The sequence below is a fragment of the Mya arenaria genome, chromosome 3 (assembly GCF_026914265.1).
Source record: "Mya arenaria isolate MELC-2E11 chromosome 3, ASM2691426v1".
NCBI classification, from domain to species: domain Eukaryota; kingdom Metazoa; phylum Mollusca; class Bivalvia; order Myida; family Myidae; genus Mya; species Mya arenaria.
The window spans coordinates 90,936,313-90,963,710 of NC_069124.1; the positions used below are offsets into that span (position 1 = coordinate 90,936,313).

Below are 27,398 nucleotides of genomic sequence, written 5' to 3' on the forward strand. Positions count from 1 at the left end.
CAATAGGGTATGCATGTGAGGGCACTGGATGGACAGCACACACTAAGGGCTAGGAAGAAAAAGTACTCACATACACTCTACAATAGGGTATGCATGTGTGGGCACTGGATGGACAGCACACACTAAGGGCTAGGAAGAAAAAGTACTCACATACACTCTACAATAGGGTATGCATGTGTGGGCACTGGATGGACAGCACACACTAAGGGCTAGGAAGGGGAAAGTACTCACATACACTCTACAATAGGGTATGCATGTGAGGGCGCTGGATGGACAGCACACACTAAGGGCTAGGAAGGGGAAAGTACTCACATACACTCTACAATAGGGTATGCATGTGTGGGCACTGGATGGACAGCACACACTAAGGGCTAGGAAAGGGAAATACTCACATACACTCTACAATAGGGTATGCATGTGTGGGCACTGGATGGACAGCACACACTAAGGGCTAGGAAGGGAAAGTACTCACATACACTCTACAATAGGGTATGCATGTGAGGGCACTGGATGGACAGCACACACGAAGGGCTAGGAAGGGGAAATACTTAAATACACTCTACAATAGGGTATGCATGTGTGGGCACTGGATGGACAGCACACACTAAGGGCTAGGAAGGGGAATACTTAAATACACTCTACAATAGGGTATGCATGTGTGGGCATTGGATGGACAGCACACACTAAGGGCTAGGAAGGGGAAATACTTAAATACACTCTGCAATAGGGTATGCATGTGTGGGCACTGGATTGACAGCACACACTAAGGGCTAGGAAGGGGAAATACTTAAATACACTCTACAATAGGGTATGCATGTGTGGGCACTGGATGGACAGCACAGACTGAGGGCTAGGAAAGGGGAAGGCTTACATATACTCTACAGTCAGGTATGCATGTGTGGGCGCTTGATGAACAGCACCGACTGAGGACTAGAAAGGGGGAAGGCTTACATATACTCTTCAGTCAGGTATGCATGTGAGGGCGCTGGATGAACAGCACCGACTGAGGACTAGAAAGGAGGAAGGCTTACATATACTCTACAGTCAGGTATGCATGTGAGGGCGCTGGATGGACAGCTTCGACTGAGGACTAGAAAGGGGGAAGGCTTACATTTACTCTATAGTCAGGTATGCATGTGAGGGCGCTGGATGGACAGCTTCAACTGAGGGATAGAAAGGGGGAAGGCTTACATTTACTCTATAGTCAGGTATGCATGTGAGGGCGCTGGATGAACAGCACCGACTGAGGACTAGGAAGGGGGAAGGCTTACATATACTCTATAGTTAGGTATGCATGTGAGGGCGCTGGATGGACAGCTTCGACTGAGGACTAGAAAGGGGGAAGGCTTACATATACTCTATAGTCAGGTATGCATGTGAGGGCGCTGGATGGACAGCTTCGACTGAGGGATAGAAAGGGGAAGGCTTACATAATTACTCTACAGTCAGGTATGCATGTGAGGGCGCTGGATGGACAGCACTGATTGAGAACTGACCATGGGAGAAAAACTCATATATACTCTACAGTCTGGTATGCCTTTGAAGGGAGTCTTATGGACAGCACTGATTGAGAACCGACCGAGGGAGAAAGGGATCACATACACAACAGTAGGTCATGCACCACTGAAGGTTCAGTGTGTGTATCTGTATATGCAGGTCATTCAATAAATGCTTAAATATTCTTAACAGGTATAGACATTGATATAGATGTTAAAATAGTTGTCAAAACGTTCAGTCTGTGAGAGTGCAGCTTTAAAAACGCTCATATATTTCTTTTTGTTTGACTTTGAAAATTTTAAGAAATTAACTTAGTTAGGAAATGACTTAATTAAGAAGTTTTATAAATAGTTTTAAATACCACCCCTGAATATAAAAGCATACAGTATAGTCTAATCATATTCATGCAGACAATTACAAAAAGCAAGATGGATAATAGCACTGTATACAATTATAACATCAACTAGTTTTCCCCGGCATTTACAGCCAGTCCACATGCAAACGGTTTGAAAAATTAAAAAATGATTATATGACATTGACCAAAATGAGTTGAAACTTTTTTTGATGCATGTGAATATTAAAAAAAAGGCTACATGCATTTACAAACTGTTTCAAAAGAAAAGCTATGGACGCAAATATGTCAATATGCAAGGAATTCTTGATTCCTGAAAATATTCTTAAGCAGCAAACAACGCCCTTACTACTTTAAATGAGATCATCTGTCATCAACAATACCCTTCCGAATGATACCAATATCATATGAGGTGAACTGTCATCAACAATACCCATCCAAATGATACCAATATTATATGAGGTGAACTGTCATCAACAATACCCTTCCAAATGATACCAATATTATATGAGGTGAACTGTCATCAACAATACCCATCCAAATGATACCAATATTATATGAGGTTAACTGTCATCAACAATACCCATCCAAATGATACCAATATTATATGTGGTCATCTGGCATCAACAATACCCATCCAAATGATACCAATATTATATGAGGTGAACTGTCATCAACAATACCCATCCAAATGATACCAATATTATATGAGGTGAACTGTCATCAACAATACCCATCCAAATGATACCAATATTATATGAGGTGAACTGTCATCAACAATACCCATCCAAATGATACCAATATTATATGAGGTAATCTGGCATCAACAATACCCATCCAAATGATACCAATATTATCTGTGGTCATCTGGCATCAACAATACCCATCCAAATGATACCAATATTATATTAGGTAATCTGGCATCAACAATATCCTTCCAAATGATACCAATATTATATATATGTGGTCATCTGGCCGCAACAATATTCTTCCAAATGATACCAAATTATATGAGGTCATCTGGCCGCAATAATACCCATCCAAATGAGATACCAATATTATATGAGGTGAACTGTCATCAACAATACCCTTCCAAATGATACCAATATCATATGAGGTGAACTGTCATCAACAATACCCATCCAAATGATACCAATATTATATGAGGTGAACTGTCATCAACAATACCCTTCCAAATGATACCAATATTATATGAGGTGAACTGTCATCAACAATACCCATCCAAATGATACCAATATTATATGAGGTGAACTGTCATCAACAATACCCATCCAAATGATACCAATATTATATGAGGTAATCTGGCATCAACAATACCGTTCCAAATGATACCAATATTATATGTGGTCATCTGGCATCAACAATACCCATCCAAATGATACCAATATTATATTAGGTAATCTGGCATCAACAATATCCTTCCAAATGATACCAATATTATATATATGTGGTCATCTGGCTGCAACAATATTCTTCCAAATGATACCAAATTATATGAGGTCATCTGGCCGCAACAATACCCATCCAAATGAGATACCAATATTATATGAGGTGAACTGTCATCAACAATACCCTTCCAAATGATACCAAAATTATATGAGGTCATCTGGCATCAACAATACCCTTCCAAATGATACCAATATTATATGAGATCATCTGGCCGCAACAATACCCTTCCAAATGATACCAATATTATATGATGTCATCTGGCCTCAACAATACCCTTCCAAATGAGATACCAATATTATATGTGGTCAACTAGCATCAACAATACCCTTCCAAATGATACAAATATTATATGAGGTCAACTCAGGCATCAACAGTACTCTTCCAAATGATACAAATATTTTTATGAGGTCACCTGGCTTCAACAATACTCTTCCAAATGATACCAATAGTATATGAGGTCAACTGGCATCTAAAATTAACATTTTGGTCAATGGGACTCAGACTTTCACACATGTACTAGCTCATTTGTAGGTCAAATACCTTAATATTAAAATTCATGAAGAATTATCAAAAAGATGCAATCAATATTATGCACTTTAATAATTCCCATTTTCTTTGTAAATTCTGCTGCTATACTAAGCTTAAGATCATTAATCTGACTCTCATTTATAGGCAACCTAGATTGCTGAGCATAATGCAGGGAGACAGGTATGCTGTGGAGTGTGTCCTCGCTCATTGGTTTCATATTACCAGCTTCCCTCTCACCTGGCTGCTGGGCGTCCGCTACTGATGTACTCTGCTATTGATCTGCGATGCTGTTCTTGGCACCGGGTCAATATTGGTCAAAACAGAGAATATTGACAGCCAATAGCAACCATGTCATACAAGCCCGTTTTTTCTATTCACAGCTTTTATGAAAAGACCTTTGGGAGAAATATTTAGCTCCCCTGTGACAAACATAAAGAGTTGTAATATTTAAACATTGCTAATTATTTCAGATTGATTTGATCTTAGTAGTGTGCTACCTGTGGAAATATTGTGGTTCTGTCGTTGTGTTGACCAGTTGTGAATGGACTCTGGTTCTGTGGATTAAGTCAGGTAGGGGTCATGTGTTTGGCTCAGTATTAACGAACCATTTTCTTCTAATTCTTATATCTATTTTTTGGAAGGAAATACAAAAAAAATATATTTATTATAACGTTTCATGTTTATGCAGTGATTTTGCTAGCCTAATACACACATGTATATGGCATATTACTGTTGTTTCCACCACACCTGTTTTTATGCATCATCTGATATTGTTTCTCTAATATCACTGTCATACACACAGGAGAATACTATAAATCTTTAGCTTAAAAATATATGATATGTTCTCTCCAATTATTTTTGGGGGGGTGGGGGGCATATAGTCGCCGGCTCAATAATATTCCCCATAGTTATGGCCCTGTTAATTTCTATAAGGTATGATTTAGGACAGGCTGTTTTAGTATTCGTGTCCAAGCTGTTTATAAACTACTGTGTTGAATTTTAGCTTTTAATATTAGAGGACATGCACGTGATATGAGCACATTCCAGTTGATTGAATCTCTGTTTTATCTAATACTGAGTTATCTCAACCCCCCCCCCCCCCCCAAAAAAAAAAAAAAAAAATTCATTTTTCAGGTGTAAAAATTGGGGCCATTTTTTTTAGATTTCATTTTGAGTCAGTCATCAATAAATTGTATTCATCTATTCTATAAGGATTACTCGTTGCCTTGTGGGTTCTAAAGTAATTCATATGTAAAGGAGTAAGGTTTATGTTTCAAAGAGACTTGATCATGTTTTATAGAATCTCACTGAGAAATGGAAAAACATATTTTGAGGGTAATGTGAACAAAATGATTGTTTCAACGATATAACTCCATTGAGCTTCAGATTGGATTTTTTTGCATTTGAGTATTCAGGTTTCTGTTTTGGCCAACTTTGGGGTATTATTTTTAACTCAGTGAATTGAAAGCCAATCTATAAAGCTTAAATATAAAACTTGCATATTTCGTACAGAAAAGTATATAAAAAAAACATTAAATTCTAACCTTACATGTTTCCAACTGGAGAAGTCATGTCATAAGGGAAATTTTTTGATAAATGTCAATGAAGTGTTTCAGGTTTATAGTATGAATAAATGTAATTATCGTATTATTAACAACAATACAAACTGTTGCGATGGTAGTTCGTTCGTTATATTATACCACATGTTTTAAATACTTAGCTAAAGGTGTTGACATCTTGATACAACATTTACGTACAAGATACATCACTTGCTTTTGCAAATTGTAACGACGGAGAGCGACATCTGGATGTTATTTTTAATTTTATATATCCTTTGCCATTTTCATGATTCAATAAAATTCCTCACAACAAATGATGGTGGCTGCTAATTTTGACATTTTTTTTCACTGTATCCTATCGATGGGCTTTTTACCCGATTTTTCATGTATATTTTTTGCCTGCGTCCTTTCTATGCTAGTGGTATATACACAGTATAATACAGTTGCTTCGAATATGTATTAAGAAAAATCTGCTTCTCTTGGAAAAACCTTTTGATTGATTAATTTCTGGCCACTTGATTCATGCATGATCAGTTTAATATTAGTATTATACGTATTAAGCTCTTATATGATTTATATCAGCAGATCCCTGATTTTGTTTTCATTTCATTCTGCACTTTCCCTTCCAAAACATAATTAACTGGTGACGAAATGATTAGTGGATTTGATTGAAAAACAATGTAAAATGTTTGAAAACAAGAGACACTACATTCTTTCAACAGTTGTGTAAACAAACATTTTGTATGCAATTTTAAATGCTTTTTTTTTTTGTGATTTGAATTCATAATTAAACAAAATACTCTGCTTATCTAGAGTTCTGTATAAAGCCATTAAAAGTTCTATTAGAGCTCTATCTTTAATAATTTGAATGTGACAGAAAGACCCACTTTAGTCTGAAAAACATTAGTAACGCAATATTGAGAATTGTACTATTTTAGTTTTTCCAAAATTGTGTTCAAAAGAGTAGTTACCAGTTGCTGTTTGGTGTTTGTTCATAAAGGTAAGTAAAAAAGATATATTTTATTAAAGTTTAAAATATTGCCAACATATAATTTGTAAGTGAGTCAGTTTTATTTCATAATTAGTTCATACAGCTTTGTGGCTGGTAAGGTATCTTGGCCTAATTGTGAAATACAGGATAATTGTTTCTTTCAGTGTCAGTGTTCCTCAGAGGTAAAATATTTTTCAATATGACACAGAAGCAAACATTTGTTGTAGAAGGGCCTGCCAAAGATTTGCAGATATCCTCAGTCATTACCCTTAAATGTCCTTTGGTCCATCTGTCTGTCCACATTTTTTCTATGAGCTGCTGTGATAGGGGACAATGACTTCCTTAGCAACCAATGACTTCCTTAGCAACCACTTTGTTCCTTAGCAACTACCTACATCCATGTCAACCTATGACTTCCTTAGCAACCATTGACTTCCATAGCAACAGTCAGCTTCCATTGCTATCACATCCATTTTCTTTGTAAACAACCAGCTGACAATGTCTTGATTTCCCTAGAAATACCATTGATTTCCATTTACAAGGACCAACCTCTTATTCAACCAACAAATTATTAGGCAACCATTTACTTCCGACGTAAGCAGCAACATCCTTTATAACCACTGATTTGTTGGTCATTTTAATAATTCATTTTGGCCCTCTTGTTTTAATAAAGTTGTTCTTATTGCTTTAAAAGAAGTCACTTTAATATTTATAAATACGTTTAAACATACTACATTTATGAAATTAATGACACATCTACATTGAATAATTAATGTCATTTAAGTGCCCAAAACATAAAGATGTAACTATCAATTATAAATGTATAGCATGTACTATTGAGGTTATACCACATGTATTGATTTTCACATGTTTTTGTAAACTGTATTAAACCTGATTAACATCTTCCCAGTTAGTATGTTTATACAACTGAGTGGTTAAACACATGACAATAGTTTTTAGCTTGTCTGTTTAAAAAAAAGAAGAGTCAAGGAATTGTCATAGCTTGACGTCATTGTTGGCTTGGGTGGCGTCATTGTTGGCTTGGGTGGCGTGCATAAACTAACCTTGGCAATTACTCAAAAAAAGTTCAATAAATGGAACTTGGCCCACATATTGCCAAAGAAAAGATGAACATGTATGGTACATGTATCACTGGCTTTGTTGAGTTATGCCCTTTTTCAGTTTAAAAACAAGAGATATTAAAGAATTGTTTTAAACAAATATGTGTTTCGATTCAATAAACCTGTATACAAACTATTTTCTTAAAGCACAACAAAGAACAATGTTGAATTTAGTAAACATGAACTCATTTAAAGCTGCACTCTCCCAAATTTATCGTTTTGACAACTTTTTTATTTTTTGTCTTTAAATGAGCCAATTTTTGCCTATATATCTGCAAACCAGTGATATAAGACTGCTGACAAAAGATCTGATAGCAAATTTTCATATTTCCGTTCGAAAATTAATGTTTTATGGCAAAGGCGTTACTAACGGTTTAAGAAAATGCATAAAACATCAATTTTTGAACTTAAATGTGAAAATCTGTGATCTGAATTTTGTCACCATTCTGAATAACAAGTGGTTACCATGCATTTTAGCATAAATTTGCTGGTTCCAAGACTAAAAAAATAAAAAGTTGTCAAAATGTTCAATCTGTGAGAGTGCAGCTTTAAAACGTAAAGTGAACATTATTTTTAGAAGTAAGAATAATATAAAAAAAATCCAGCATTACTAAGAAATCAGAATACTGGATCATGATCAGGAAAAGTACCTGGTATATGATTATTAAGATTATTATTTGAAAGTTAATATTTCATAGTAATGAAAGGCAAATTTATATAGACAAGATCCCATGTCATTGACAAGGCTTCCTTATAGCATTCTTGGTTCCCAGTCTATTCATAACATATAACTCAAAAACCTCATACTCATGGATAATTAATGAGGTGAAATCCAGGTATTTGATTGGACACTTGAGACACACCTCAGGCAATACAGAAATGGCTGAGAAGTTACAGATGAATATTCATGCATTACAAAGTTGAGCAAGCCGTTTTTCCACTGTATATTCTGCAAAGTAATGGGATTAACATGACTGGTTCTGACAAATTCTTTCAAAATGAATGAGACACATTTCAGACTTGGTTCTTCTGACTCTTTGATGGTAACCTATGTTTATCTCATCAACACAAATCTTTTAATTGCTTTAATTACACTAAAAGATCACATTATCTTCCTTTATTGCATGGCCATTAAACTATGAAATCCATGAAATGTAACTATGTCATATTCCAGAACTGCTCAGCATTCAAACAATTTCAGTTTTGCAAATTGGCAAGTGCTTTGGGCTGTAACAAACAATGAGCTTATTTAAGTGGTTATAATTTGTTATTTTTGATGTGGGATATTATTGATAAGTTGATCTATCATGAAACAAATCAGAATTGATATGCATCGATGGAATATAAATAGTTTTCTTGTATATTTTATACCATCAGTAATGTTTATTTATTTTGACAACCAGATTCATTGATGTATTTTGAAATGTAAATTATTATTATTCTTTTGTTAACATGAAAAAGATGGCCTGAAGAAAATGGGCATGCATGTTATACAATATTTACAAATGTTTTGTTTTAATTTGTAAACAATATATATCAATACATAATGGAACATTTTTTTTTGCTAGCAGCTACTGTTCAATCGGAAAATATGACAATTAACTTTCAATGAATACTGAATGCTGAAATAGTTTGTATAATTTCTGTTGTTGTTTATGAGGACAGACACCCCTCAAATCATGCAGAACAGACAGAAAAGTGGTTCATTGCAAATATAAAACAAATAATGATACAGATTGGAAGAAAGACCAGCAATATTGTGGTTTAATTATTTTCTTCATATCTTATAAGACATAAAAAAATCGTCACCTATCTTTTATTTCAGAAAAAACACTGCATATTCAACAATTGTTCACAGTAAAATAGCCTCTTTTTCCTTAGAATGTTTTTTATAGTGACATTATGACACCCTTCTAAAGTGTTACTAAGTCAGTTACCTTAACTTTCTGCTATGCCTTGCTGTGCAGTCCTGCTACATGCCTGGTCTGCTATCCTTTGTCCCATCCAGCCCCTCTCTTTTCAGAGGCCTTCTATTTTTACTGCCCTGTACATCTTTGCCTACTCTGCTCAGTTTTTCTGCCCAGACCCATATGTCTTCTGCCCTTGTCCTCTGTTTTTTCCTGTTGTGCCCACTCATCCTCTGTCATCTGCTATGTCCATATGTGCCTACTTATGCCCTGTTTTGTCTTGCTGTGCCAACATAATTTTTAAACTCTGCTTTGTCCTGCTGTGCCAAATTATCCTCTTCTTTGTCCTGCTGTGTATACTTAATGTCTTCTTTGTCCTGTTGTGCCCACTTATCCTCTTCATTGTCCTGCTGTACCCATGTATCCTCTTCTTTGTCCTGCTGTGCCCACCTATCCCCTTTGTTGTCCTGCTGTGCTCTCTTATTCTCTTCATTGCTATTCATTGTCCTGCTGTACCCACTTATCCCCTTTGTTGTCCTGCTGTGCTCTCTTATTCTCTTCATTGCTATTCATTGTCCTGCTGTGCCCACCTATCCCCTTTGTTGTCCTGCTGTGCTCTCTTATTCTCTTCATTGCTATTCATTGTCCTGCTGTACCCACCTATCCCCTTTGTTGTCCTGCTGTGCTCTCTTATTCTCTTCATTGCTATTCATTGTCCTGCTGTACCCACCTATCCCCTTTGTTGTCCTGCTGTGCTCTCTTATTCTCTTCATTGCTATTCATTGTCCTGCTGTACCCACTTATCCCCTTTGTTGTCCTGCTGTACTCACTTATCCCCTTTGTTGTCCTGCTGTACTCACTTATCCCCTTTGTTGTCCTGCTGTACTCACTTATCCCCTTTGTTGTCCTGCTGTACTCACTTATCCCCTTTGTTGTCCTGCTGTACTCACTTATCCCCTTTGTTGTCCTGCTGTACCCACTTATCCCCTTTGTTGTCCTGCTGTACCCACTTATCCCCTTTGTTGTCCTGCTGTACTCACTTATCCCCTTTGTTGTCCTGCTGTACCCACTTATCCCCTTTGTTGTCCTGCTGTACCCACTTATCCCCTTTGTTGTCCTGCTGTACCCACTTATCCCCTTTGTTGTCCTGCTGTACCCACTTATCCCCTTTGTTGTCCTGCTGTACTCACTTATCCCCTTTGTTGTCCTGCTGTACCCACTTATCCCCTTTGTTGTCCTGCTGTACTCACTTATCCCCTTTGTTGTCCTGCTGTACTCACTTATCCCCTTTGTTGTCCTGCTGTACTCACTTATCCCCTTTGTTGTCCTGCTGTACCCACTTATCCCCTTTGTTGTCCTGCTGTACCCACTTATCCCCTTTGTTGTCCTGCTGTACTCACTTATCCCCTTTGTTGTCCTGCTGTACCCACTTATCCCCTTTGTTGTCCTGCTGTACCCACTTATCCCCTTTGTTGTCCTGCTGTACCCACTTATCCCCTTTGTTGTCCTGCTGTACCCACTTATCCCCTTTGTTGTCCTGCTGTACCCACTTATCCCCTTTGTTGTCCTGCTGTACTCACTTATCCCCTTTGTTGTCCTGCTGTGCCCACTTATCCTCTTTGTTTTCCTCCCCTGCTGTGCCCACTTGTCCTCTTTGTCCTGCTATTCCAACATTTCTTTTACTTTGTCCTGTTGTTCACATTTGTCCTCTTCTTTGGCCCACTGTGCTGATTTGTCCCCTGCCTTTCTGAATTGTCCTGTTGTACACCTTTCTGCATTGTACTACCCATTGTACATATGAATGAGTCATGTCAGTATATCCTGCCCTGCCCTGCATTGCTCTGTGCTGCCTGGCCATGAAAATACAAACATACAACAGTTTGCATATGATTTCTTTGAGCTAAGAATCCAATCCTTCATACATATTTTCTAGCAGACTGGAATGTGTTAATGGTCACATTTTTATGTCCCCTGAAAGGTATCTGTTTTGTCCGTCTGTTGGTCCATTTTTGTCTGTGCGTTGTTCTATCCCACTATTTGTGTCTGGGCCATTATTCAGCAACCAATATCTTATATTCAATGAAACTTAATGGGAAGCTAACTTTCACTTACAAGAGGTGATGCACATAAATTATCAGGACATTACTGTGCAATAATTGTTCACAGAGTAGCGGCTCTGTAAATTTCCACATAGTTTGAAATTGGACTAGTATATCCCAATGCAATTACTGGCATGAATTCAATGAAACTTATGGGGAATTTTTATTTAAAAAAAATAAGAATCTTCACATATTACCAGCACAATGTGATTCAATAATACCTCCAAAAACCTTGAAGGAATTGACTTCAAACTTCTATTCATAAAGATTATTGAGGAGGAGTGCAGTGCACAGAAAGCATAACTTTTTCTTTGGTATTTTTCAAGTTGTTGCCCTTTGTTCAATTTTTATACACAGGGGATATGGCAGTCTCTGACTCTGCACTTACATTCCAAATTGCTAGTGTGTACTATGCCAATGATAGTGATTTCAAAATCACTTGACACAAATCCCTTTGGCATTGGACTAAAATGTTGTTGCTTCTGTTCACCAACCACTCATTTGCCTTATACAATTTTAACAATTAGTAAAAAATCAAATGAAAGTAATATTTTCCAGTTTGCAATTTCCAACTGAATTAGGACTCTGTCCCGGAGCATACATCTTTTCCAAAGATAGCCTTGTTTTGTGCAGATATACATAAGAATATGCTGTGTGAACCTTATGTCAACAAAATATTAAAAGCAAACCCTCTGCTTTTTGCAAATAATTGGGAATCTTTTGCAAAGTTAAATTGCCATTTGTCTGCTGTTAAATGATAGAAATGCTGATACCTGAAATATCTTTTTTCTGGAATTGTTATACAATGCACAAAATAAGAATAGGCCTACAAAAACTCATTTGGTAAGCTCAATTCATTCCGGTCAAGAAGTAGGCAACAACTAGAATTTTAACTTGAACAATTAAATTCATGATTATGAAAAATAACCTTTTATAAGGTATATTATAATAGTAAGATATTTTATAGAACATTGTATTTGAATGTTATGATCCTTAAAATGTAAAACTGCAATGACCTCTGTATTCAGAGCCTTAACCAAATGACAGCGGTCAAGTAAAATATTATGTTGATCTAAGTAAAATTATTTAAATAAAAATATATCTTGACGACAGTTGCAAGTTTGGCCATGTAATCCGAAACAAACTTTTGAACAAAATTTATTAAAGACCCTATTCAAAAAAACTTTCGTTTATTTGCTCTTCCATTAGCAGTATGTAATGTATGATTAAACTCTAATTTTGATTAAAATATGTAGATTGTCTGCTTTGTGTAAATCAAACAGAGTTTATTGGCTTTAACAAAGCTATATGGCTTTTCTATAAAGTTTTCTTTCCTGTGGAAGACACTCTTTAGTAATGTTTGATGTCACTAGGACTAAACTTATTATAGAAAAAGGTAATCTAGGATTAAAAGAACTAATTGAATTTATGCTGTCATGGACTTATATATTGAGCTAATAACCAGCCTTAGTGGCAGGATGCCGCATTGAAATCTTGTATAGAAATGTTTATTACTTAATCCTAGCAGTAATCCATAGAGAGCTAATTGAAATATATCTGAGCTTAATTGATTATTGAAAATAATCTGCTTTGAAATTATTGTTTTTAAAATCCATGTAAATGATCTAATGGCTGTGAGGATGGATTGCTGGTGGTTAAAGTCGGAGATTTAATGGTGGGACTCGTTTGTTTTACTTTGCTTATGCTCCGTTGTCATGCCTTCAGATTAATCATTATTATTTTTATTTGCGTTAAATATCATGTGTAAAAAGGGTATCACTGCATTTTTGGATTTATAGGGTACTTATTTTGCTTGACTTCTGACTTTTGAAGATTAAGGATTGAGAATATTGAATCTGCTGTACTGTGACCACTATGGGCAGTTCTTGATATTTTTCTCAATAGAAATGGAATTGAATCGAATCACAGAGTGCTGTCGGCAAATTGATTTTCCTTTCAGAAAAGAAGTTTCTTTAAATGTATTACTTGGTTTGCGTCACAGACAAAGGTGAACATAAACAACTGTGACATTTACTGAACATGAATAGTTGGAGACATATGAGTGACATGGTTTCAAACACATTGTTTTGGAGATATACATACTGAATTAGGGTGTAAGCTTCTGACAACACTTGTTCATGTGTTACTTATAACAAGAAAATGGATGTAAATACTATAATTTAATGAAGTAATTATTACAGGTAACTTATGACATTTATATTACTGATTATTAAGGATTTAATGAGGATCTGAATTATTATTCTAAAATTGGTTGTTTGCCTCTCACGTCAGCAATAACCCGATCTCATTTTAAAAATCAAGAACATTGCTCATGGTGACTTACTGAAGGTCATTTTACTAAAATATAGGAAACAAAACTTTTTCACTACCAGAATTTGTTAATGTCATGCATGCATTTCCTTTAAATTGTGAGTTCTGATTGTAAATCGATGATAAATCACAATGATTGCAATATTTCTGATAACCCATTATGGTTTGTGTCAGATTTTCAATTTATTATTGATATGTTCATTTATGCACTATGTACATGTATTTGTTTAGAATATAATTCCCTTATGTAGACCTATGTCATGAGGGAGAATCCAGTTATGGTATTCACAAATCAAATTGAGTAGTAGCATTCAAAATGGGGAAGAAATATGTGAGTTTTAAAAGGTAGTCTTTAATTATCTTAACAAATATGCCGTTCAATGTATGCGCATTTATATTAAAACTTCAAAATTGTTATATTTCTGAAGCTCCTGAAAGTAAAAAAAAAAATGACTGTCGTTTTGGGAATGCTACTCCTTATTTGAAAATATTAAGAAACCTTTTACGACTTTTAGAACCTAACGCCATTCTCAGCAACAAAAAAGTACTGATTGAAACGTTTAGTTTCACGTTTCCTGTGAACATCACATAGTACCTGCTCCATTATATTCATAAATATTTGCGGCCCTCCATTGTGGATGTAGTCATTGCTGTATGGAAACATTATGTTCTTATTTCATTTACCCTTACTGACCATGTTATTGTTATTCTTTCATAAGTATACACAGTGTAGTTTTAAAATAGTCCTTGTGCTTTGACTGAAGACTTTCTGAAGATTTTGAAATAGACTAAATTGCTCAACATTGAAATTTTTTAATCCTTTAAAAGTAAATTTTACGTCTCTATTCTCAATTGTGAATGTAGTCTTTGCTGTATTAAAACATTCATGTTGAACTAAATTATGTTTTTATTGAACTTTCGTTAACCCTTAGAATGACCATGTAATTGTAAATCTTTCATAAGTATAGTGTCATTTCAAAATATTCATTTGGCTTTGACTGAAGACTTACTGAAGATTTTGAAATGGACTTAATTGCTCAACATTGAAACATTTTAATCCTTTTAAAAAACTTTGTATCATGCGATCTTTATTAAAATGGGAAACGTTGAATTCCTTTGAATAAAAGAATATTGGTTATTAAAATATGCATGATATGAGTTTATGATATATTTATTCCATTATGCGGATAATCAGAGGCTGCAAAAAAACATTTAATTTGTCCGACATGAACTATAAGAAGTTAGGAAACTTCTGGGTTCTTATGGGCTTTAGAGTGATCCATGAAACAGTCAAAGAGACATGAAACTGTGAAATATTATAAAGGGCATTCCTTATATAGTATATAAGGAATATAATATACATCCATAGTTTCCAGTCCTATACTTTTACACTTGTTGCCAACACTATGAGATTTGATTACTGTGACTGTATTGTCCAAAATAAAAAATTTAGTAAACATTTTTCGATGATCTTCTTCAAATGTAAAATATGAGATTTCTGCCAGGCTACTGTAATATATATATAATGTCTACTGCGCAATAGTTTCAGGAGTTTGGTGTAGATTGTTAGCCAGATTTGACTCACCAGTCTGTTTCAAGAGTTTTGTAGAGATTGTTTGCCGGATTTGACCAGTCTGTTTCAAGAGTTTTGTATAGATTGTTTGCTGGGTTTGACCAGTCTGTTTCAAAAGTTTTGTATAGATTTTTAGCTGGATCTGACCAGTCTGTTTCAAGAATATGGTATAGATTGTTAGCTGGATTTGACCAGTCTGTTTTAAGAGTTCGGATAATAGATTGTTACCTGGATTTGACCAGTCTGTTTCAAGAGTTTGGTATTGATTGTTAGCTGGATTTAACCAGTCTATTTCAAGAGTTTTGTTTAGATTGTTTGCCAGATTTGACCAATCCGTTCAGGAGTTTGGTATATATTGTTTGCCTGATATGACCAGTCTGTTTCAAGAGTTTGGTATTGATTGTTAGCTGGATTTAACCAGTCTATTTCAAGAGTTTTGTAGAGATTGTTTGCCGGATTTGACCAGTCTGTTTCAAGAGTTTGGTATTGATTGTTAGCTGGATTTGACCAGTCTGTTTCAAGAGTTTTGTATAGATTGTTTGCCGGATATGACCAGTCTGTTTCAATAGTTTGGTTTAGTTTATTTACTGGATTTGACCAGTCTGTTTCAAGAGTTTTATATAGATTGTTAGCTGGATTTGACCAGTCTGTTTCAAGAGTTTTGTATAGATTGTTTGCCGGATTTGACCAGTTTGTTTCAAGAGTTAAGTATAGATTGTTAGCTGAACAGTCTGTTTTAAGAGTTTGGTATATATTGTCAGCTGGATTTGACCAGTCAGTTCCAAGAGTATGGTATAGATTGTTAGCTGGATTTGAACAGTCTTTTTTAAGAGTTTGGTATATATTGTTTGCTGGATATGATCAGCCAGTTTCAAGAGTATGGTATAGATTGTTTGCTGGATTTAAACAGTCTGTTTCAAGAGTGGTATAGATTGTTAGCTGGATTTGACCAGTCTGTTTCAAGAGTTTGGAATAGATTGTTAGCTGGATTTGACCAGTCTGTTATCCCCTCTGGAATAATTAAATGATTGTGTTCATGTGCTGTCCTCATTATTAATACACATTAATTAGTCTGAGAGACTTCTGTGCTTTAAGTGATGATACCTTATTTACGAGGGGATTGTAACCAATATTGGACGGGATTAATGTCCACTTTTCCAATCATTATAGTCATCTTATTTCTTTCTAATGATTGTGATGCAGGACAGAATCTAGCTGATACACCAATAGGTCTACAATTTGAAATATATGTTATAGATTTAAAGACTGATCATGATAAGATTCAAAATTAAACTAATTCAAGACAAGATTTTAAAGTCTTACATAAAAGTATTTGATCTAGCAGGGCAAGTGCTAGTATTTGTGGTGATTGGGGGGACATTTTGATTGTGATTAAGAATTATTCCATTAGAACAAATATGTGTTTTTATTAGCCAATTTTAGATTGTCTAATATTTGTTTAAAGGAAAAAAGTTGAATATTGTCATATTCTTGGTGTCGTTTCGTGCTTAAACCTTGGATATAATTGATAAAACTTTAATGATATTCAAATGAAATTTGGTACACATGTTGCCAGAGAAGGTGCGTACATGTACAGCGAGTCCAGTAACCAATGGTTGTTGAAAAAGTCATCCAAATTTTATTTTAATACATAACAATGTTTAACTCATGTGATTTTAATGATAAAAAAGCATTTGATTTGCGTACAGATAAAAAAATATTAGCCTTTTTAAGAAAAAAATATTATAGCTACATGGCCACAAATTGCCAAGTTAAAAAAACACACAAAAATATTGCTTATATTTTTTATCCAAACTTTTGTATTTAAAGTCAAATGAGTTTACACTTTATAATTAATGCATTGAAATTTAAAAAATAATAATATTATATCAACCTAAAGCGTGCCCCTTTAAACTTGGACATAAACATGAGACTTTGAATTCATGATGCTAGTGACATAGTGTGCAGGTCTAGTAAGGCCCATAACCTTTCATAATCATCAAGTTATGTTTCATGATAGTTTGTAAAAGTCATTTACTGATAAAATATTTAAGACATTCTCATGAAAAGTTGTATTTATATTACCAGCGAGTTACAAGGCCATATGAGCGGCATCGCACGTTTTTGGCCTTCGGTAATATATATCCAATTATAATGTTTTAATGTATTTGAATTAAGTGATATTTCAGGAAGAAATTCTGAAAAATTCATGATGATATTACTTAAATTGCGTTAAGATATGTGTTCACAAGTGAGACCATGTCTTGCGCATTTTAAATAATAAATTTGGCATCAATCACATAACGTCGTTACGAAAGCACATTATTCAAATGACGTGCAAAATTAACTTATCAATATTATAACTAACTTATAATTTGAATTATTTTCTATACACATAATCTTTAAGGAACTTAAATTAAGATAAAAATAATGAATCATTTTTAGCTCAACTATTCGAAGAATAAGGAGAGCTATACTACTCAAACTGGCGTTGGCGTCGGCGGCGACGGTGTTGGCGTCACACCTTGGTTAAGGTTTTGCATGTAAGCACCTTTTAGTCATTATCTCAGTAAATACATCAGTTATTGCATTGAAACTTTGGATATGTATTCCCAACTATCTTACATACTAAATTAATGAAGTTAGATAACAATTATTTGAATATAATGCAAATAATCGGCCTTTATTATTTGACTTAGAAATTCTGGTTAATGTTTTGCATGTAAGCACACATAGGTTAATATCTCAGCAACTACTTGAGGTATTGCATTGATACTTGATAAAATGGTACTCAACCATCCAACCTTCTAAATAAATCAAGTTAGATAACTCTAGTTTGCATTTAATGCAAATAATTGCCCTTAATTATTCGACTTAGAAATTCTGGTTATGGTTTTGCGTGTAAGCACACATAGGTTAATATCTCAACAACTATTTGATGTATTGCATTGAGACTTTATACAATGTTATTCAACCGCTCAACTTAATTGAATAACCAAGTTAGATAACTGTATTTTGCAAATAATGGCCCTTTATTATTAGACTTAGAAATTCTCGTTAAAATTTTGCATGGAACCACATTTATGTTAATATCTCAGCACACCATGTATTGCATTGAAATCTAACAGTGATCCATGCATGTTTCGCCAAAACATTTCAATCCTTACATTGAAAAGCGGCGGAAAAGTCGAGCGCGCTGTCTCTGTGACAGCTCTTGTTGTATTTTTAATTCATTTGGCCGTTTCAAACACAGACAATTATAATGCAGTCAAAATAAGTCTGGACCAAATCCATGGTTGCGATGGAAACATGAGTAAACCAATGGTATTGATCATCAATAAATGATGCACCAATGACAAACCTTCAAAAGAAAGAAGTTTGGAAGAAGTTGATATACATAGATTTTTTTATTTATTTTTGGCATTTTTTATTTATGATTATTTCATTTGTAATAATTATGTCTGAAGGCCCTAATTTGCGCGATGTGGCTCATATATTGCTTTATAAGTGTCAAACATCAAGTTATGCCCTTTCATGACTATAAGAAACAGACACTTAGAGATGGCTATCGCTACGTGGCATGTATGTCCACGTCATGATCAAACAAAGCATTGTAGTTGATGATGTACACAACTGTGTTTTTTAATGTATGTACAAAAGGGAAGTATACAGGCCTGTCATATTATGTTTCAAGGAAGATTTGTGTTGTGGCTCACCCATATTACATTTATGACTAATCTGTATTTATCTTAAATTTATTTGAGATGCCATCTTGAATCTATTTTTGACATGTAAAAATGTTTTTATTAATATAATATATACATTAATGGTGTCTGCTCCAGTTGTATGAATGTATGAAAAAGTGATATAAAGAAGTAAGTGTATATTATGAACAGCCATGCCCACATTTCATTTGTATCTACATAAAATGCATCTCATGATGATGATCATTTTGACCATATGAGGGGTGACCCCTCTGCCCTTTGCATACGTACCATTTATTTTCTACCAACAAAACAAACAATACTTAACTATTTAAGAATCTGAGTACCAAATATAGTCAAAAAACATTAGTGTCTGTGCACCCCATACCAGTCTCGTGTGTCCATAAAAGGCCCCTGAATACCACGTACCAGAGGTTTTATTTTTATTTCCCCAATCCCTTAAATATAACGTATGGTTTAGGTTTGTGAAATGCTGGAAAAATGCTCTTGACATTTATTTAGTGTGAGTTTGGTTCAGGTTTGGATTGCCACTGGTCTGGCTTACATTACACACTGCTCCTCTGTAACTGTTTATGCCTTAGTCTAATCTACTAAGTGTTCTTAACATACAGATTTCATAAAAAAATCAGTCTGCATCATTAATTGTGAAATATTGCCTGATCAATTCCAAAGCAGTCTGCCTTTCCTCCTTTCTTTGGGAAAGCTGGTAAGTCTGCCTCGGATTTCAGGAGAGAGACCTAGAAAATGGTTCAGTAGGCAAATTTTGTTGATGCAATGTTATTATTAAATTATTGTAGTGGCTGTATTGAAAGGCTGTCGCTCTCTTAAATCCCTAATGCGTGCATAAATGGAGGACAAAATAAATGGCAAAAACTATTAGTGATACGTAAATTTGCTATTTGGAATACAAATCACTAACAAATTTATGATTTCTACACAATCATTGTTTATTATTAGCTGCGTCTCACTGATCATACCATCCACACTTTTGTCCCCATGTTGTCCCTGCAATTAAAAGTCATAAAGTGGCCATCATGATGATCATAGCAGGTTAACAATAAAACAAGACAATTATTATTTTCTGCCATTTGAAAGCTTTTTCGATAACGAGTTACAGAGTGTAGTGTCCAGAGTGTAGTGTAGTGTCCAGAGTGTAGTGTAGTGTCCAGAGTGTAGTGTAGTGTCCAGAGTGTAGTGTCCAGAGTGTAGTGTTCTGAGTGTAGTGTCCAGAGTGTAGTGTCCAGAGTAAAGTGTAGTGTCCAGAGTGTGTGTCCAGAGTAAAGTGTAGTGTCCAGAGTGTAGTGTCCAGAGTGTAGTGTCCAAAGAGTAGTGTCTAGAGTGTAGTGTCCAAAGTGTAGTGTCTAGAGTGTAGAATAGTGTCCAGAGTGTAGTGTCCAGAGTGTAGTATCCAGAGTGTAGTGTCTAGAGTGTAGAATAGTGTCTAGAGTGTAGTGTCTAGAGTGTAGTGTCCAGAGTGTAGTGTCTAGAGTGTAGTGTCCAGAGTGTAGTGTCCAGAGTGTAGTGTCCAGAGTGTAGTGTCTAGAGTGTAGAATAGTGTCTAGATTGTAGTGTCCAGAGTGTAGTGTCTAGGGTGTAGATTAGTGTCCAGAGTGTAGTGTCAAGAGTGCAGTGTCCATTACCTATATTTTATTCTAGCAATTTTTAATTCAACTTTCAATTATATTTTAGCTATGATACGAGTAATGTCTGACAATGAAACACAGTTTTAATTTGTTATTTGAATTGCCTTGATCCAGTCAAGAAAATTAAAACAATATTCTTAAATGTTACAAGGTGTACATTACCAATAAAAGTGTGCTTTTATTTAATCGTTTGTAAGGATTTACACTTAGGCACACGCCCACTTTCGTAAGTTTGTTAATGCAGCAATGATCTACACCAAATAGACCTAGTATGACGCATTTGACGACTGAAAAGCAGTAAAGGAGATGTTTTGTGCATTTTTAGAGCACTAAGTGATTACATTTGGGCTGGTTGGACATTTTAAGACAAACAATATATTACAGCATGTATGCTTTAAGCATATATTTATGTTAAAACATACTGTGTCTTTTGTGGCATGCTTCTGCTTTTTATACAGTTGTCCATATTTTGAATGGGAAATACCTGCAAAATACAGGCAGGTAGTGTCCAGTATGTTGTCCAATCAATAACTTTAGAAGTATTTGTGAAATCATCACCAATTTTGGTCAGAAAGTGTATGCATAATTCCTCAGACAAATTCCATAACCAGATATATCACTTGAGTCACTCCAGAGTTATCGCCAGCACTTTATTTATAGAAATTACCCAAAATCTGTCTTGTCCAATCAATAACTTTAGAAACCATTGTCCAATCATCATCCAATATGGTCTGATTGTGTATGGACTTAATATCTCAAACCAATTGTTAACCAGCCATAGTGATGAGTTATCCCCCTTTTAATTATAGAAATTACCCAACATTGGTCTCGTACCAATCTCAATAAAAGTATTCTTCAACCTCGATGCACATAATATATCAGCATATATATATTTTATTATTTTTTACCAAATTTTAAGAAGAAAACAACCTCAAATGTCTTTCTATGAGCCAGTGCATATGTGTGAACTTCTGGAAAACTCGCATATTAAAACCAATTATTGACTAAATGGAAATTTTGGTGTTGTTTTTGCTACTACCGGTAAATGGAAAATGGCCAGTTTTGTGATCTGCTTGGTGGATTTTGGTTGTCAGAGCTCTTCTAAATCTGTCTTACAATCCCATTGGCTGCAGAGGCATGAGTCTGAAAGTTACGTATGGAACAAATACATGATATGGGATGGTTGTCCATGAAGTCATGTGCTTGGCCAGGATGGTTAATGAAACAAGATTTCCATGACAAGAACACTTTAATTAGTTAAAACTTTTTTCAAGAGATAGTTATATCACAGAAGTTCTCGACAGTCTGTGAATATGATCCGATGTATCTGGACTTAACTGGAAATAACAGCCTTTGGTTCACAAGATTCTGATGTTGAAAAAAATGGTGTTGTTCACTGTTTGGAAAGCATTTATCAAGAAGTAAGCCATTTTATACCATAGCATGGATTTCATTTTGCATTAAAAGAACAGCTCTTGTTGGCATCTTGTTTGCGACGGCGACTGGGATAAGACCAAAATCTGCCATTTTCAGGATTTAATCTTTATCTGTTGGGAAACATTGCCTCTGACTTATTTAATGTTAAGTGCAAGTAAAAAAAAATTCACATTAAAACTAGTATTGAAAAATTAAGATGTTGTGTAAGTAATTAGTTAAATGTCAAACTTATGGCTTTTTTGAGAAGGGTTTCCATTAAATAAGTGTATGTGGACATAGGTACTTCTTCTATATGCATTTAAATTAAATGGTAAAGAAGTCAGAACATTTTGTCAATTGAAGGTGTTAAACATATTAAAAAAGTATCATTGCAATTCTTTTTTAACTTATGTACTTAAAAGTTGATCATCTTAGTATAAAATAAAGATATTAAAATTTCATATTTTATCAATGGATTATTAGTGTCATGCCATTAATACCATAAGTAGAAAGCAAAAGTTTTGCTAATCTCTTTCTAAGGTAAAGACTAAGATAATATGGTCTTGATTATTACTTTTCATAAACAAAGCAGTGCAATACACATGTCATGCTTGAACTACCGGTATTAAACAGTACTGTTTAACTTAGGCATACAATTTTATTGTTTGTTTCCTGTTACCCAACCTACCCTATTTGGTGCCCCACCTCTAGAGCTTTTTATTGTCTTGAGAATTATTTTTATCATTTGTTTGATTTTTTTCTTTTAAAAGTTAAACATGATGTGTTTTTGGCTTTTAAAGTTACCAGTGATGTATCTGATTGTATTAGTGTTCTTAAACATATTGAACTAATAGGTTTTGACAGAACAATCTTAATAAACAATTTGCCTAATAAAAAAAACTGATCTACCTACCATTTCTTTGGGTTGGGTGGGGCATGAAACATGAAACAAACGTATTAATTGTTTACGCCTAAATATCAATACTTGTACTTCACACACATGACTGGTCATTTTTCTATAAATGTGAATAAATGTGCGTAAAAATTCATAATTATTAAAAATTGGAAAAGGAATAAGATCTAGGTAACATTATTATGATGTTTAGTTTGATCTGCTTAATTTAAAGAAGTTATTGAGATCTTGTAAGATAATAATTCAGTCTACAGGGCTATTGTAGAAGTGAAATGGAATTAATGCTTTGGAGGAAGACTATTATGACGACATTGGCACCAGATATTGGGCTTTGTTATTTTATCCAAGCTGTCAAGCATGTACGTCATTTCAAACACTACTGTTATAATTGTATATTCTTGCACCAAGTACAGGAATGTGTATTTTGAATGGAACAATCAGTTGGTAACATCTTAAACTTAATACCACAATAGATTCATACATTTACATTTAGGCGAATCAATGAACCAAATTCCCTGTCCTCTCTTAATGCACACTAGTATGTCACAGAAAAGTTATTTTACATTATAAAGGAATATTCCAACTTAATGCCAAAGGTAGTTCAAACAGCTATTTAAAATAAAGACAGCCACGCAGTTACTAGTAACGTAAGGCAAGTGTGTTTTTTGCTTCTAAATAGACTAAAAATAATAATTTCAAATCATGCTGTTTTAGCTTTTTGATTTGTACAAGTTCATATTGAAGGATTTTGATGTTTTTTTAATTATTAACAACAATGGAAGAATAATAAAACATTATTTTGTTACTATTTGACAAATCAATGTCAGTTCGCTAAATTAATCATCATAAAAAATATACTGAATTTGCTTTAAATAACAGTATGGACAATACATTTGAAATACTGTTAACAGACTGATACAACATTGTCAAGCACGAGGACGGTTTTGTTTTCAAGTTGGATTTGTTTTAATTACTTTTCAAATATAGACAAAACATCGAGTCACCAGGTTCAAGTAACAAACAATAAATCTCAGCCTACTCATTTAGATTGTGGGTCATTATAAAGAGCTGACCATTGAACTGTGAGTGAAAATAGCAAATAATCAATATATCAGTAATAACTAAATTAAGACATGTATATATTTTCAGGTCCATATTACGGTTGGTTCCTGCATCTGCAAGGAGAAGAGCTGATGAAAGTACAAAATACACCCGACTATAGCTCATGCTTTTAAGAGACAGAAAACTGACAGACATATTTCCACACTGACTATGATCATTATGCCATTGATACAACTGTGTTACCAAGGACATGGTAATGTGTGGCTAATTTCATGGTGAAACACTGTGTACGGCTTTGGACGACAACTGAAAACTGTGATATAAAAACTCAACTATGAAGCCGCTTTACGTGAAGACAGTGCTTCGAAGGAAGTACCGTGGATGGAAACTTCTTATTATCATGTCTGTGTTTGTTATAGGCTCGCTTATTGTGCTCTTTCCTGTGATAAACATTGACTCCTTTAGGGAACAAAATTTTGAGACAATATTCCGTTCACGACACCTGCTTGAAGATAATGCAACGGAAGGGTTTGATTTTCCCCCAGATGTATTTTCGCTGGAAGACAGAAGAAATGGAGCTGTAGTTTTGCATGTGATAGGCCTTATTTATATGTTTGTAGCATTGGCCATTGTCTGTGATGAATTTTTTGTACCTTCCCTAAGTGTGTTAATTGAAAAACTAGAAATATCTGAAGATGTAGCGGGTGCCACATTCATGGCTGCCGGGGGCAGTGCTCCGGAACTTTTCACCAGCCTCATTGGTGTCTTTTTCTCAAGAAACAATGTGGGCATAGGCACCATAGTCGGCTCAGCAGTATTTAACATTCTGTTTGTTATAGGAATGTGTGCCCTCTTCAGTAAAACTGTGTTAGAATTGACTTGGTGGCCATTATTCCGTGATGTGACTTTCTACAGCATCGACCTTCTCGTGTTGATCTTGGTGTTCCGAGATGGGGAAATTATATGGTGGGAGGCACTTATTCTCTTCATGTTATACATAGCATATGTCCTGTTTATGAAATTCAATACAAGCATTGAAACATTTGTTAAGACAAAAGTTCTACGGAGGAAACAGAATACTCAAGTTCACAATGATGATGTACTAATAGATGAGGTACGTATCTCCTTTTAATATTGTTTAATATACCTTGCTCAATGGAAAAAATCCTTTCTATAGGACATAATTAGACCATACCGATGCCCTGTATTCTTTTTGTGTTAAAAAGATGTCTTTATAAGCTTGACAAATATTTTTTAAGAGGTTATGAGAGTGAAAAATGTGTTTTGATTTTATGACAATTATTTACTGAACGATCAATTATTTCCCAGATTCACAAGACTACAGGAATGTTGCTTCGCCCACTAACAGCAGAGTTATATTATAGCACTTGAACTTTGTGAAAATGTGGCATTATAGAGCATGCAATATAGTGCTGTGAGTATTTCCATAAGTATGAGAACTAGATTCATGAAATTGAGAGGAATGTTAACCAGCATGTCAAGTTGTTCATCTGGGGTTTTGTGTGTGGTTGTGCAAAACACAGTTATGGCCCTTAACATATAATGTAGGTATATTTTCAGGTATTTAGTTTAGTAATTGCCTTTTTATGCCCCACTCTTTTGTTGGGCATCTAGTGATTTTGATGTACAGTCATAGACAATGAGTGGAATAATGGTCCTTGCTTTTGTATCAAAGGCAGAAAGTGTAGGGTCATTTGTGTACTATAGACACATTTCAAGTTTAATATGAACTGACCAGATTATTGACATTAATTACACTTGGATCTGACCCCAATATTGGGCACAAAACTTAGGATCATGATATAACCTTTATTGGTTATCAGAAATTAGATGTTATTGTAATATTATCTTTCTTGTTATAATAGCTCGAACAAAATTATTTTAGCAGCTTTGATGAACATAATAGAACTTAACCTAAGAAGATTTCCCCAATATTTTACTTGTCATTAATTCCAATATTTGTAGCTGTATTACTGGAAAAATTAAGCTTGCTATTACATTCACAATTGTGCCAGCGTGGCCATCGCAGTTTGAATTATGTTTGCTTGCATGCACTTATCTCAATGACCTCTCATGAAATACGGTAGACTCAAAATTTCCATCAGTGTCCTCGTGGGTGTCAGACAATCAAGTTGCATAGCTCTTGTCTGAATTCAATGTGAATTGTGGCCCTTTTTGAATGTAGAAACTTAGTTAAAGTTTTAGTTAAAACTAATCTATTTTACAATGATTGAATAAAGTTATTGCAACATTATATTAATCACTCTGGTTGGCACGCTGCTTAACCAGAGAGTGTGGTCTTCTGTTGTGGGGGGCAACCAGAGTATCTGGAGGAAACCCACTTGTTGGGTTTGACCACAAATCAAACTGATATATGTGCGCAGGCTAGGAAATAGAAACAAGGTTGCTTTAATAGTTGAGAGGCGAGATTGATTGCAAGGTCCTGTTATGCACGCCTCAGCAACCAAACATTACAGTGTGATTGCTGTAACAGTCAATATGAATTTAGGATTCAAATACCTTGCACAAAACTTGACATTTTTATATTGCTACCCACACCTTATATGACATCTGAAATAATCATATTACCATTAGAAAATCAAAGGTCGCTTATTTATTTCTGTAGATTCTTTTCAAACAGACATAATGGATTATGTCGATTGATTCATCATCGTTCAATGTGTTTATTTACCATCTCCTTGTGTCAAGTACAGGTGACATTATGTTGTCAATGAACATGACATGTTGAACTACCTCTGCTGAGCATTTTTAATGACGCACTTCTCCAATTAAGAAACTCTTCATCTGACTTTCCCATGATATTGAATCAGGTTAAAGTTTCTTATTGTAGGGAGCCAGACAAGGTCTGAGTTTTAAGAGAACTCCAGGTCTTTAACATTGAAAAGCTGGTGTAATTTATACAGCTACTCATATTTGCCTCATTTGTGTTGTAAATGTGTCCTTGTATTTAGATCTGTTTTACACTGAGGTATCATACAAGTGTTCTACAACTGAAACTCTTCATCACACAACACCTCCTCTAATGAAGATTTCACTCTCCCATGGATTCAATCAGCTGACATCCACATCCAATGGGTTTTTTTAATTAGCACTGAACCTAGCTTCGATCCAAATGAGATTAACCAAGTTGAAAAGGTGCATTGCTGTTCGAAATCGATTTCTGAAACAG

General features: G+C 34.8%; 1 protein-coding gene across 8 annotated transcripts in view; it reads left to right on the plus strand.

Moving 5' to 3' along the window:
* Positions 1-4,311: 4,311 nt before the first annotated feature.
* Positions 4,312-27,398, plus strand: part of LOC128225549 (sodium/potassium/calcium exchanger Nckx30C-like) — a 42,225-nt gene continuing 19,138 nt past the window's right edge. For 3 of the 8 annotated variants that reach the window (XM_052935409.1, XM_052935405.1, XM_052935411.1), the window contains exons 1-2: positions 13,320-13,725; positions 24,275-25,301. In XM_052935409.1, the coding sequence (XP_052791369.1) occupies positions 24,522-25,301 (780 nt within the window). In that variant the 5' untranslated portion in view covers positions 13,320-13,725; positions 24,275-24,521. Of the gene's footprint in view, positions 4,418-13,112; positions 13,200-13,319; positions 13,726-23,219; positions 23,297-24,274; positions 25,302-27,398 lie in introns of those variants that run through there. The other 5 variants (XM_052935412.1, XM_052935410.1, XM_052935407.1 and 2 more) reach the window with 4 other exon arrangements.